Raw genomic sequence first — 12,753 nt, 5'->3', positions numbered from 1 at the left:
CACGTGTCCTGGGGGTGGGACGAACGGGACTCTGTTCTCCTCACGCTGCACCGGAGACTTCTGCTGTACAAACCCCAGGCAGGAGGACTCAAGATGCAGCTGCACAGAAGGGCTGGGGGAGGGCTCCTCCTGTGTCTTTCCGGTATGCTGTACCAGCTATAAATATCTTACTGGTACGGTCTACCGGAACGTACCACCATATTTACACCATTGGTTTTACCTCATTATACAGAATATATACCTGCTAAAAATGAAAATCTTCTCACTCTTTTGTATATGAGTGTGACAGCTCTTGGAGTTTAGTGTTGGCATTTATTGGTTGCTCTGAGAGCAAGGAGAATCTGTTTCTTGCTACATGAAATAACACTTTTGAGGCAGCTGGTCACCACTTATTTAATGCCTCATGTTCAGATTTGGTACAGTGGAGGTTTGGCTAAGAAGACATGGATGAGGAACATGATTTTTGACTATCACTAAACCTTGTGAGAAAAATATGAGAAACTCAAATCCAAGTGGGATATCTGCCAAGGTTGTAACTTGGAGCATTACTTTGCTCCAGCTCATCCTCCACTGATATCCTTGGTGATGCTCTCCCACTCCACATCTTCACAGCAGGTCTAGGGAAATTGCAGGATTGCACTGGTAAGGTTATTGTAAAGACCTAGAAATATGTTAGTTTTTAAATATACCATATATTTTAGCAAATGTAAAAACAAAGTAGCTTGTATTGAAATACTTGTTTAAATTACAGATCAATCTTTTAAAGTTATTAGAATTTTTAATTGTGTGTATTCTGTATCCACCACTACCATATGTGCAGTCTTTTGGTCACAAAGCTACAAACTGTATGTAAGAAGTTCCAAAATATTAGGGCTACCAGTATTTAGGGGAAGTCACTCTGTTCCTAAACTTTTTTTAAATCTGTATGGCTAGATATTCCACTTCTGAATAAAAGAAAATAATAGCTTTTTCAACAAAAATAAGAGAAAATCCATTAGTGAACAAAAGGATTAACCCTTTTTCTAATATGAATTCCCTCTCTCTTTGCACACATCCAGTTTAAGATGTGAGTACTTTTTAATATTTACATTGCAGTAGTGACAAGGTGCCACAGTCAAGGTTAGTCTCTAAACATATGCAGTAGTGTGCTCAGAGTCCAAAAGTGCTTACAGTCTAAGGCTAGGTCTACACTGGGGGGGGGGGATCGATTTAAGATACGCAAATTCAGCTACGCGACGTATCCTATTCGACTTACCCCGTTGTGAGGACGGCGGCAAATCGACCGCCGCGGCTCCCCCGTCAACAGCGCTTACTCCTCCTGACGAGGTGGGAGTACGTGCGTTGATTCGGGGATTGATTTATCCGTATAGATGAGATGCGATAAATCGATCCCCGAGAGATCGATTTCTACCCGCCGATCCGGGCGGGTAGTGTAGACTAGCCCTAAGAAAGATAGACATATATGAAGGATGATGCAGGAGAGAGATACATATAATCAAATACATGCAATGTTTACACATATATACATTCACATTTTCAAAAATTATAAATAAAATGAGTCACTTACCTCCATCTGCTCCTCAGCCTAGCCATTACTTGGTTGATTTCTTTAGAGGCATTACAGCAGAAGTGAATGTTGAGAAGGGATTGGTAGGGGCTGTATGCATGACTGTTTATATGAAGTTCATAATTACCAGGTTATTCTTTGCCTAGTGTTGTGTAAAATTGTACAATTTATTGAGAAGTATATTTGCAATCAGCCAGCTCTTCCATTTTTACTCAAGGAGCCAGAGTCTTTATGTAGCCTCCCAGCTCTGGTATAGTCACTGCTTTTTGTTTATAATGCCAACAGGACTTCAACTATCCTGCTCCATTTCGTGTTTCTTTGCTAAAAGGACCTAGAGTGGGAAGAGAGATTTTGTGACATCACAGTAGTTATGTGGTGACAAGCTGAGTTGTAATTATTTTTAAATGACCTTTTTCTTGCTCTTTGTTTGCTGCTATTGAATTCAGCTTATGGAAAGCCTATACTGCATTTCTATTTTTTTCTTATAATGAAAAACTTAACCAAGAGCTATATGGACAGAAAAAAGTGCCTAATTTTTGATTTTGCTAGAATGAAAATGTTCAAAATTGGGAAATGCCACTGTGATCAGAGCAAGATAGCACATTTCTGGAATTAAAGCCCTAGAAAATGGGAACTGTGATTTTACTAATCCTGAAATTCAAGGACATATTATTGCTATGACATTGTTTCTCAAAAAAAAAAAAAAAAAAAAAAAAAAACCTAGGTTGTCTAACCGAATTTTTTTCTCATGGAATCCCTCTACTAGATCCTTTTAGTTGTGACTAGGTTTATTTTGTTATTGACTGACAGTTTTAGATATGTTTGCATAAGGTATATGCTCAATAAGGGTTTGATCTATCAAATCTTCCTCACCCAAATAGTTACATACATGGGTACTTCCATTGGCTTCAAGGACAAAGGCCATGTCTATGCTACCACTTATGTCGGCAAAACTTATGTCACTCAGAGGCATGAAAAAACCACACCCTGAGCAACATAAGTTTCGCCAGCATAAGTGGTAGCGTTCGCAGCACTATGTCGGCAGGAGAGCTTCTCCTGCCGATGTAGCTACCACCGCTCATTGGGGATAGTTTAATTATGTCAACAGGAGAGCTCTCTCCCATTGGCATAGAGCAGCTCCATAAGAGATATTACATCTGCACAGCTGCATCGTACAGCTGTGCTCCTGCAAGGTCTCTAATGTAGACATAACCTTTATTTGCATGAATATGGGTTGCATCAACAGAGTCAAATGCCCAATTCTGCCTTCAATTACATGTACAGCTCTCAGTAATTTTAGCTCCACAGAGAACAAATGAAGGGCCAAGAGAATTTTTTTAAATTTAGTGTCACAGCAAAGATGAATTCAAAAACATACAAACATATTGCTAACTTCCTTATGGTTACGCCTACAGTGTGAAACCATTGTCAGCCTAAGCTAATCTTGAGAGGACTTTAAAGTGTCTTTAAAAAAAAATTAATATCAGAAATGTGTTGACATAGTGAATTCAGCTCTGGGAAGTGTGAGAATGATGTACTGTAGTGATGTAATAAAATGTAGATTTAAAGAGACACTGCAGTACAAAAACTTGAAGAAAAGATGGGGAAAGAAAAGGCTGCAGGAAACAATCTTTTTCATATGGCTTAGTATAAATTCAATTACAATAGCTGTATCTAGGAACAGAATTCATAAACAATTTTCACTTTGGGCTGTATTACTTCAGCATTTTCGATAGATGAATAATTTTGTGTAGCATAGAATGCTATATAGTGGTGGATATGGAAAAAATGTCAAACCATTTTGTTAGAAGATGGTTGTTGTAAGTCTTATATCATGACAGATTTATTTGAAATATGCATTTTTAATCAACCGACTTTCTATTGTGCTATAGCCTAAAGAAAGAAATCACTGCAGTGCCCCCTGCTGGTGAATGGCAGCTCACTGTTTCAGTAATGTCAGTGATTGACTGAACCAGACCCATTGCTGACATAAAGCCAAGGGTGATGCTGAAGACTGCCAGTTCATTTTAAATCACATCATTAAAATAACAGAAGTATATATCAATATAAAACTACTGTTCACTGATTCCTCTTCATTTTTTAGACATGTGATGGTTTACTGCTGTTGAGTTTGGCTGAAAAAATATGAACACTTCACAAAAAAAAATGTTTGTTTGTTAAACCTCTCCTGTTTTTATTCACTTGTCCCCTCCTTTTTAAATGAAAATTCTTTTTCTAATTAGCAATTCAGGAAATGCTTTCAGGGTGTGAACTTTTCCATGTAACATCTTGTATATAAGCACATATTCATACTTTCAATTAAAAAAAAAGTTGTTCAATTTAATCACCATAAAAATACTAGGACTGTGTATAAACCTCATGTAATCTTTAGAGCTTGTATATTAATAGTGGGGCAAAGCCACCAATCCATGCACAAAATGCCCATTGATTTCCCTGGGAATCTTTTTCCTGATTCTACAAAGGGAGTCCCATTGGGCAGAATAGGATGTAAGGCCCCAGTCCTATGAACACTTACTCACATAAGTTCCATTGGGACTAATTGTCCATAATGTTTGCAGGATCAGAACTTAAGCATGCAATATGTGGCTAGAAATGCATTTCCAGGATTTTTAATTATTTTAATAAATTGAGGAATTTTTAAGTGACATAAATGTTGCTGCTTTTATTGGTTAAGTAAAATTTAATTCCTCTGTACATCTGCAAATTCAGGAGATTTCATCTATAATCTGCCTTGCCTTTGCTTTCTCAAGACAAAATTTCCATAATGCATGATTATTAATTATATTTAATCTATAAAATTACAGTGAAGAAGATATGAAGTCTAGGTACACTTTCAAATTCAATAATGATACTATCTGCATTACTAAAGATAACATTTATCACTACTTTCACTGTCAGTCCCCCTATTTTCATAAACTCATGGGCCAGGAAAGGGATTAGTCAGGACATGCAAGCACCACAGATTGACAAGAACCAAATGGATTTTTTTTTATGGGTCCAGCAACCACTCAGCCAAAGGCTAGCAGTGGATTTTTAGTAACTTGACTGTAAAATAGTTGCTCTTAGTATAATCTTGGCATAAAATGTCAAATGATAAAATAATTTCAAAACTTTAGTTAGTTAGTTAGTTTACAATTATAGTTTTTAGATTATCCAGCTGCAGTGAAGTTTCATGTTCTGATATTGTCTAAATACATTGTAAGGAATTTTTTTACAGGTAGCATGTGTAGCAAATATGCAATTATAATACATAATATGCATTGGGCCATATTCTGACCACATTTACGCTAAGGTTAATCCAAATGGACTCAATTGAAAATAAAGAACATGTCAGCCTCAACACTGAATTTCCTAACTTTTGTTGGTTCATCTTAACAATGGTTAAGCAGAACTATTTTTTCATTTCATTGCATGTCTGAAATAGCCATTAAGGTTCAAAAACAACAAGGAGTCTGGTGGCACCTTAAAGACTAACAGGTTTATTTGGGCATAAGCTTTCGTGGGTAAAAACCTCACTTCTTCGGATACGAAGAAGTGAGGTTTTTACCCACGAAAGCTTATGCCCAAATAAACCTGTTAGTCTTTAAGGTGCCACCAGACTCCTTGTTGTTTTTATAGATACAGACTAACACGGCTACCCCCTGATACTTGACATTAAGGTTCAGTCATTTAAAACAGAACCCATTATATCTTTCTGTAGGACCTAGTCCTGCAAAGAAATGCAGTTCATCTGAAAAGAGCTTCTGTAGTGCATTAATATAATTGACTCCAATTTAAGCCCCTTTACGTTGCTAGAGTGGTGTAAAATGCATGAGTGTAAATGCACTTGTAGGGTTTTTTAATACTAAACTCCATATGTTCACATTTTTGAATAACTGTGTTTAAGTTTATAGACTAAGCATAATTAACCATCCATTACACATAACTTTTGTCTTGAAAGAGAAAAAGCAAAAAAGATTATTGATATCTTCGGAATTTGCTCTTAACCAATTTGTTTATTAGCAAAAAATATTTTAAACCAAACTTTTTTTCAAATGGTCACCTAATAAGTTGATGAATAACTGAAAGTGAAATATATGTGCAGTGGTGTTATAGCTGTATTGGTCACAGGATATTAGAGAGACAAAATGGGTGAAGTAATATCTTTTATTGGACCAACTTCTATTGGTGACGGAGACAGCTCTGAAGAAGAGCTCTGTGTATCTCAAAAGCTTGTTTCTCTCACCAACAGAAGTGGGTCCAATAAAATATATTGCCTCACCCAGCTTGTGTCTCTAGTGAAAGATATGTATATCTAACCATTTATTATGTGTGTCTAATGCTATTCCAATAAGGTTTTCTCAAAAAATGTTCCTTTACTTATAGTCTGTTCCGGCATATTCTGTAATTTCTTCTTAGGACTATTGTACCTTATTTTTTCACTACCTTAAGACTGTATACATACATTCCCTTCTGTACTCTGAATAGCAATCCTTCCAGGGAACTTTACTAAAGAGAGACATTTTTGAGATATTTCAAGTACTGTGTTTGTAATTGCTGTTGTGTCATGGTGCTGAGAAATGTTAGGGGGTGTTTTGGGAGGTTAATTTCATTTTTTTTTTCTGCTTCAGCTAAAAAATTAGGAATTACAGATGTGCCCACTGAGGTGGTTACCTTTATTTCCCATGCAACACAAAACCGATTGAGAACAGTGATAGAAAAAGTAACAATGGTAACACAGCACCGAATGGAATCGCACAAAGTAAGTATGTAGAGACGTGGTATTGAATGCTGTCCAATTATATGATTTGAGGTATTTCAGTAATAAATCTATTCTTTCCTTTCTGAGCAGACTATAGGTGGAATATCTGCACTGTTCGTGGCATGGTTTGGTCAGAATTTACCCATGCTTAATTAATGAGAGTTGGTAGGTGCCTTTCTCTATGATAGAACTTGTCCATGGAATGTTGCCTTTAAATCCCTGTAGTCTGATTATTTCAGTTAACAATACTAAAATCTCTTGTGGGACAGCAGTTAAACTGTTCCTAAACTGTGGGTCATGGTTGAAATTGCTGTTTCTCAGTGCCTCATGGACATCTCTGAACCATGGTAACCACATCTTGGATTGAAATTGCTTTCCTTATGTGTAAACCTGCTTTTAAAAGAGCTTATAATTCTACTTCTTGGCTGTGAGAAAAATTAGTATGTACTGTTACAAATAGAATTAGCTGAAAGGAACATTGATCCAAGTAATGAATACGTCAGAGACTACAAAGATGAGATCTTGCGTACTGGGCTGAAACTGAAATGAAAAATGATAATTTTAAATCAGCTTTAAATGTTTTATAATGCATAGCTAGTGTATTTTCATTAATAATGGAGGGAAATACCACATATTTTTCTTAGACCAGCAGTCTCAAAATTCAGAGGTTCAACACTGAATAATCAATGACATTTTCTTTGAAAATAACATTTCAAGTTAAAATTGTCCTTTTGAGCCTATTGCATGATTGTAATTTTACCGAAAAGTGACATAATTTGGGTATCTGACACTATGGGAGCTCTGGTAAGAGACTGCAAGCTAGTTTCTGACCACTGGTAATAAATAGAAAATCTTTAACAAGCAAACCAAGTTTTTATTCCTTAACCTTAAATACTAAAGATATTTTTATGCCTGTTAAACTAGTATCAAAGCAGGCTGAAGAGGTCATGATCACAGAGCAAGTGGCAATTTGGACCCCGCTTAGACCGTTTTAGGTGGACCCTTCAGGTGACTGGCTTGTCTTTCTTCACCTCCAAGATGCCACCCCATGGTCCAGTCACACTTGGACTGGCTCTCGGGGAAACCGAGGGGCTGCATCCCAACTATGTAAACGCAACAGGTCCAATTGTACTTAACTAGCATCTGCAAGACCTCATCTTTTAGGAGTCTGTGACTAGTGGCTGATTAAAGTGACTGAAATTAAACATCTTGTTTATTCATCCAAAGGTACATAGAGACCCAGACACCCTGCCACATCCTCCATGTGAATCTCTTAGAGACTCATCTCCGGCCACTGCTGCTCGGTTATTCCCACCTTTTTCTCTTCCCTAGGCCAGGAAAATTAGTAGTTTAGTATCCCCTTTGATCCCAGGCTTGGGCCCAGGAAAAATAAACCTTGCTACCATAGGCAAGAGGGTATTCCCCAATTAATAATAAATAAATTAATGGAGATATCCTATCTCCTAGAACTGGAAGGGACCTTGAAAGGTCATTGAGTCCAGCCCCTGCCTTCACTAGCAGGACCAAGTACTGATTTTGCCCCAGATCCCTAAGTGGCCCCCTCAAGGATTAAACTCACAACCCCGGGGTTAGCAGGCCAATGCTCAAACCACTGATCTATCCCTCCATATAGCTTCTCAATAGTTTATTTCTCCGACAGCGCCTTATGTATGTCATTGTTTTGTTTCCTATTTGTTTCCTCCCATCAACTTCCTTTACTTTAACTCCCTGCAGTAAAGCAGGATAGTATCAAGCAGATAAACAGAGGTGCAATGTGATGTTCATAAAAAAACATAGATTACTCCCTCATTCTCCATAAAAATGTCTGACGTGCTCCCGTACAGCCAGTGTCATAAATAATTGTTGAGTGCTGATGTTATGTTCATAGTCTTTTTGCCTTACTTTTGTCCATTTTATTTTTAATATAGATCTGTTTTTAACTTGTGTTTTAAGCTGTAAATGTTTTTTGAAGTTCTACATATTATGACAATTTCTGTAACTATATTCCAGTTAACTATAAATATAGGACCTGCAATTTATATCTAGGTTTAATTGTCTACTATTTAATCATAAAATTAAACGCCACATTTTTTCAGTTAGTTAATCCATTGTTTTGATTTATTTAAGTGTGTGATACCTCTGACATTGATTAATCAGTCCATATATTTTGTATTTAAAAATATGTTAATTAAATAATTTTATCAATTACTTGTGTAGCTACAATATAACAAATAAGTCTGTTGGCTTCATTCTCTTTTTGTAATAAATTGGTGCACCATGTATATCTTGTTTGTTAACACTTAGGGAAGATTCTAAGGCATAGTAGTTTAAAAGCCTGCATGGATTTATAGCTTTATTAAGATGACTTGTTTCTTATTTCCCAGGACGATGAATGGTATGAACAGGCTACAGATGTTCGATCACAGCTGAAGTTTTTTGAACAGTTGGAGCATTTAGAAAAGCAAAGGAAAGATGAACAAGAGAGGGAAATTTTGTTAAAGGCAGCCAAGGTACCTGTTTTATTTCCTTTTTAAAAAACAAATATTTACATAAATAGTAGCATTTATGTATCAAAAGCTAGTACAGTGTAACAAAAAAAGTATATATACATTGGCCAAGTTCATCCAGGATAATGTAGGAGAGGTTGCATAAGTGACTTCTAGATGTACCCAGTGTTAGCAGAGCCCATTGGGGGCCAGGGGAAGGAGATTCACAGCTGCCTCCAACCTTGCCCTGGGCTGGATTTACACCAGGGGAGAGGCAAAGCTGTAACTTTTACACCAGACTTTCAGGGTAACTGCCAGTGTGACCCTCTTCACAAAGCCACATTGCGTAATCAAGCTCAGCTGCCCTTCTCAGTGCTCTTACCCGTGTAACTTCCCCCCTTGCAAGTGCACATGCAGTAGCTTTTCACCAGTGCACGTTAGTCCACGTGCTCAGGTTGGATCCCCAAGAACCTTTGCCGCCATTTGTGCTGTCATAAGCCCGATGTAATACATTCTGCTGGAAAATTTTCCCCATTAGGGATAAATTGGCTGATCTGTACTGAAACTTGAGACCAGCTCTAATACTACTAGTATTATATGAAGACATTTTCCATTTAAACAACTTTTCATTTAGAGTTTTGTAAACTGATAGTACTAGTACGTTGTATGTCGTTCACATAAACAAGTTATGTTAAGCAGGTATCCAGTTTAAAATTAAAAAAAAGGAAACTCAGGTGATTAATCCACTCTCAATGCACTGGGTTATCCTGATTTAGTATAGTTATTGTAATCTGTAAAATCATTCCTGCCCTGGTCTGGAGCAGTGCCAAGCACTGCAACTCCCATTGACATCAGTGGGAGATGTGGGTGTTCAACTTTTCCCAAGCTCAAGCTTCTGTTGTAACGAGGCCTCTAGATCTAGATGACAATGGATAAGATTTTCCAAGGAGTGTAAGGGAATTAGGTGCTCGACTCCCACTGAATTTCAACAGGTGCCTAACTCCATTATGTCCTTTTAAAATCCCAGCCTATATCTGCAATATTTAAACACAGTGCAGTGAGCCAGTGGTGGATTTTCACTTTTAATTCTCAATTTTCAAGATATTTTGTTTCATTAATTGGCTAAATTCTGCTCGTTTGCATCAATGTAATTCTGAAGCAATACCACATTGGCATAGAATCTGTCCCAATATATGTAGAAATGTTGGTGCGGTAATTTCTAAATACCTTCATTTGTCTGATTGAATTCTGAACGTTATGATTTCACAGTTCTTCTGGGATTCAGATGGGGAGGAATGCAACACCATAATCTGAGTGTCCCTAGCCTCTATTTGCCAGAAGCTGATAGTGGATGACAGGGGATGGATCACTTGATGCCTGCCTGTTCTGTTCATTCTGGCGGAAGCACCTGGCATTGGCCATTGTCAGTAGACAGGATACTGGGCTAGATGGACCATTGGTCTGACCCTGCATGGCCATTCTTATATACTTATATTCACAAACACATCACTGCAGCTTTTTTAAGTTTATCTTGAAGCCTGGTGCCTGTATTTTATGAGCCTATCTGTAACATATACTATAAAGATTGCTGATTTTGATACGCTCAGCATAAGATACTTCAAAGTTATTTCTAGGGAGCAGCCCTGCATTGGATTGGATATGAGGATACACTAGATGACCTAATTAGTCTTTCATATCTCTAACTGCAGTGATTATAAGGTAATTTACAAATAGGCTTATTATTTACCCTTTGTTCTTACAATTTTAATCTTCCTAGTTGTCTTTATTGCCCCTTGTATTTATACAGTTTAGTTACATATACAATATCCACAAGAGGGACAAAATGGGGGAAATCAGTACCCTTTTTAAAGAGTTGATGTTCCTAATTTTGTTCCATTTGTTCTTACAAATGAAGACTGGCCTTCAGAAAGAGCTTCTATCAATTTAAGAAATTAGTTTAAGTTAATTTTTTAATGGGCTGAAAAGAAGAATTGACTCATTCAAATGCTTTCCTCTCATCTAAGTATCCTAACAGACTCCAGAGCTTGTTAGACTGGGTGGAAAGGATGATACTCATTTGTCTTCTGCTAACTTAAACTGCCTATCTCTTTTTGATAAAGCCTTATCATTAGTTACATTTGGGAAGAATATTTTTCTGGGTCTCTTGTCAACTGTTTTTTATTTTTAAAATAGTGGCTAAGAGAACCAGCTGGTCCAGTTTGTCACACTTTCTCCCTTTCCTAGCAGACATGTATGCATGTTTCTTTTGGTTTAATTGGGATTTTAGAACTTTCCAGGAAGACATAAAACAATTTAGCCATTGCTCCTCTGAACTAATCTTTACATTCTTAAAACACCAAAGAAAATCATTCCGGACCAGAAATGTTTCCTGATGCCAAGAGCTTTACAACTTTTCATTAATTCCAGTGTAAATGGGACATTTTATTTAAGCCCCTCATTTTCTGTGTTTTGTTTTTCATTCTGTTTTGCTTTTTGAAGTTCATATTCTTTCGCTATGTCGCATTCTCACAACAGTATAAATAGGCCTGTTAATTTCCCCTTACTGATTCTTTGAATACAAGCCAGAAGGTATCATTATTACTTCATGTGTCATTTCCCCCAAAGTGTGCTCTTACTACTTCTTCGAGTGCTTGGTCATGTTGATTCCATGCTAGGTATGTGTGCGCCCACGTGCACAGTTGTTGGAGATTTTTGCCGTAGTGGTATCCATAGGGCCGGCTGTGGCGCCATCTGGAGTGCCACGCTCATGCAGCGGCATATCAGGTGCTGCCAGCACTACGCCCTCTCAGTTCCTTCTTACCGCCGGTGACGGGTGGTTGGAGCGCCTGGCCTTGCTTGGCAAGACCATTAGCAGTTCTTCACTGTTTAGATCGTTCTCCTTTGTTGTTTAGTGGAGTGATTAGTTAGCTGTTAAGCGTTTTAATAGTAGTTTAGTGGTTAGAGTCTTGGCTGGGACTCCCGCTCCCCAGGCTTCAAGCGAGTTCTGAGTGCAACCAGCCGATGCACATCAGTGACCCGCACGATAGCTGTTTCAAGTGCCTGGGGGAGTTCCATAGAAAAGACGAGTGCCAGATCTGCAAAAACGTTCATCCCCAGACTCAGGAAGAGCAGGACATTTGATTGCAGGCCCTCCTAATGGATGCTATTCTGTGCCCGGCATCAGAGCCCTCACACTCGGACTCCATGCTTTGGCATCGGCATGCAGCGCACCCCCAGTACCTGAATCCGCCTGGCACTGTTCCCCCTCACTGTTACCGAAGAAGCAGTCTAAGTCGACTGGTCCGCAGACACTGTGCAAGAAGGGAACTTCAGGCAAAGGGCTGGTGTTAGGCCTCGTTCCCACTACGGAGGCTCTCAGAGGTACCGCTGTGGTTGGACCCCCTAGCCCAGACAGAGACCCACCTCCAACTTCGGGGAGCAGTAGGGGGTCCCAGCCCATCGCAGCGCCATCTGTGCCTGAAGCGGGCCCAGCGGCCAAAAAACAGTTAGGCCAACTGGCACCTCAGATGCCTGGCAGATCCCGGTACTGACAATCAGGCCGGTTATGGGGCCGCCCCTGAAGGTAGTGGAGTGTCTCCAGTCCCTGGAACGCCGACGTCGTTCCCCTTCACTACACCCAAGGACCCTGGTACCGCAACCTTGGTCTCCGGCCAGCAGGCCCAGATCTCCAACACCACTGTCCCCAACAACAAGACATAGGACTCTGGAGTCACGATGCCAATCCCCATATTCTCGGTACCATCAGTCCTCCCACCAGAGATTGCCAAAGCGCCAATCACCATCGCCTTGCAGATCTCCCAGGCATTGGTCCCATCCAGTAGGGTACTGTTCCTGGTCGCGGCAAGAGGGCCGTGGCACCAGGGCCCCGGTACCGTTCTTTGGGCAGGCACTGGCCCTCAACTTCCCCATACTGGTCT

At 39.0% G+C, this 12,753-nt stretch overlaps 1 protein-coding gene across 6 annotated transcripts in view; it reads left to right on the top strand.

Moving 5' to 3' along the window:
• Positions 1-12,753, top strand: part of LOC101930808 (transcription initiation factor TFIID subunit 4-like) — a 210,062-nt gene that overhangs the window by 73,397 nt on the left and 123,912 nt on the right. For 5 of the 6 annotated variants that reach the window (XM_065567197.1, XM_065567195.1, XM_005289924.4 and 2 more), the window contains 2 exons: positions 6,199-6,329; positions 8,714-8,839. In XM_065567197.1, coding sequence (XP_065423269.1) covers positions 6,199-6,329; positions 8,714-8,839 — 257 coding nt within the window. Of the gene's footprint in view, positions 1-6,198; positions 6,330-8,713; positions 8,840-12,753 lie in introns of those variants that run through there. The other variant, XR_006174924.2, reaches the window with a different exon arrangement.

The sequence above is a fragment of the Chrysemys picta genome, chromosome 14 (genome assembly GCF_011386835.1).
Source record: "Chrysemys picta bellii isolate R12L10 chromosome 14, ASM1138683v2, whole genome shotgun sequence".
NCBI lineage: Eukaryota > Metazoa > Chordata > Testudines > Emydidae > Chrysemys > Chrysemys picta.
The sequence above is the reverse complement of the archived record's forward strand: the minus strand, read 5'-3'. Positions and strand labels throughout refer to the sequence as shown.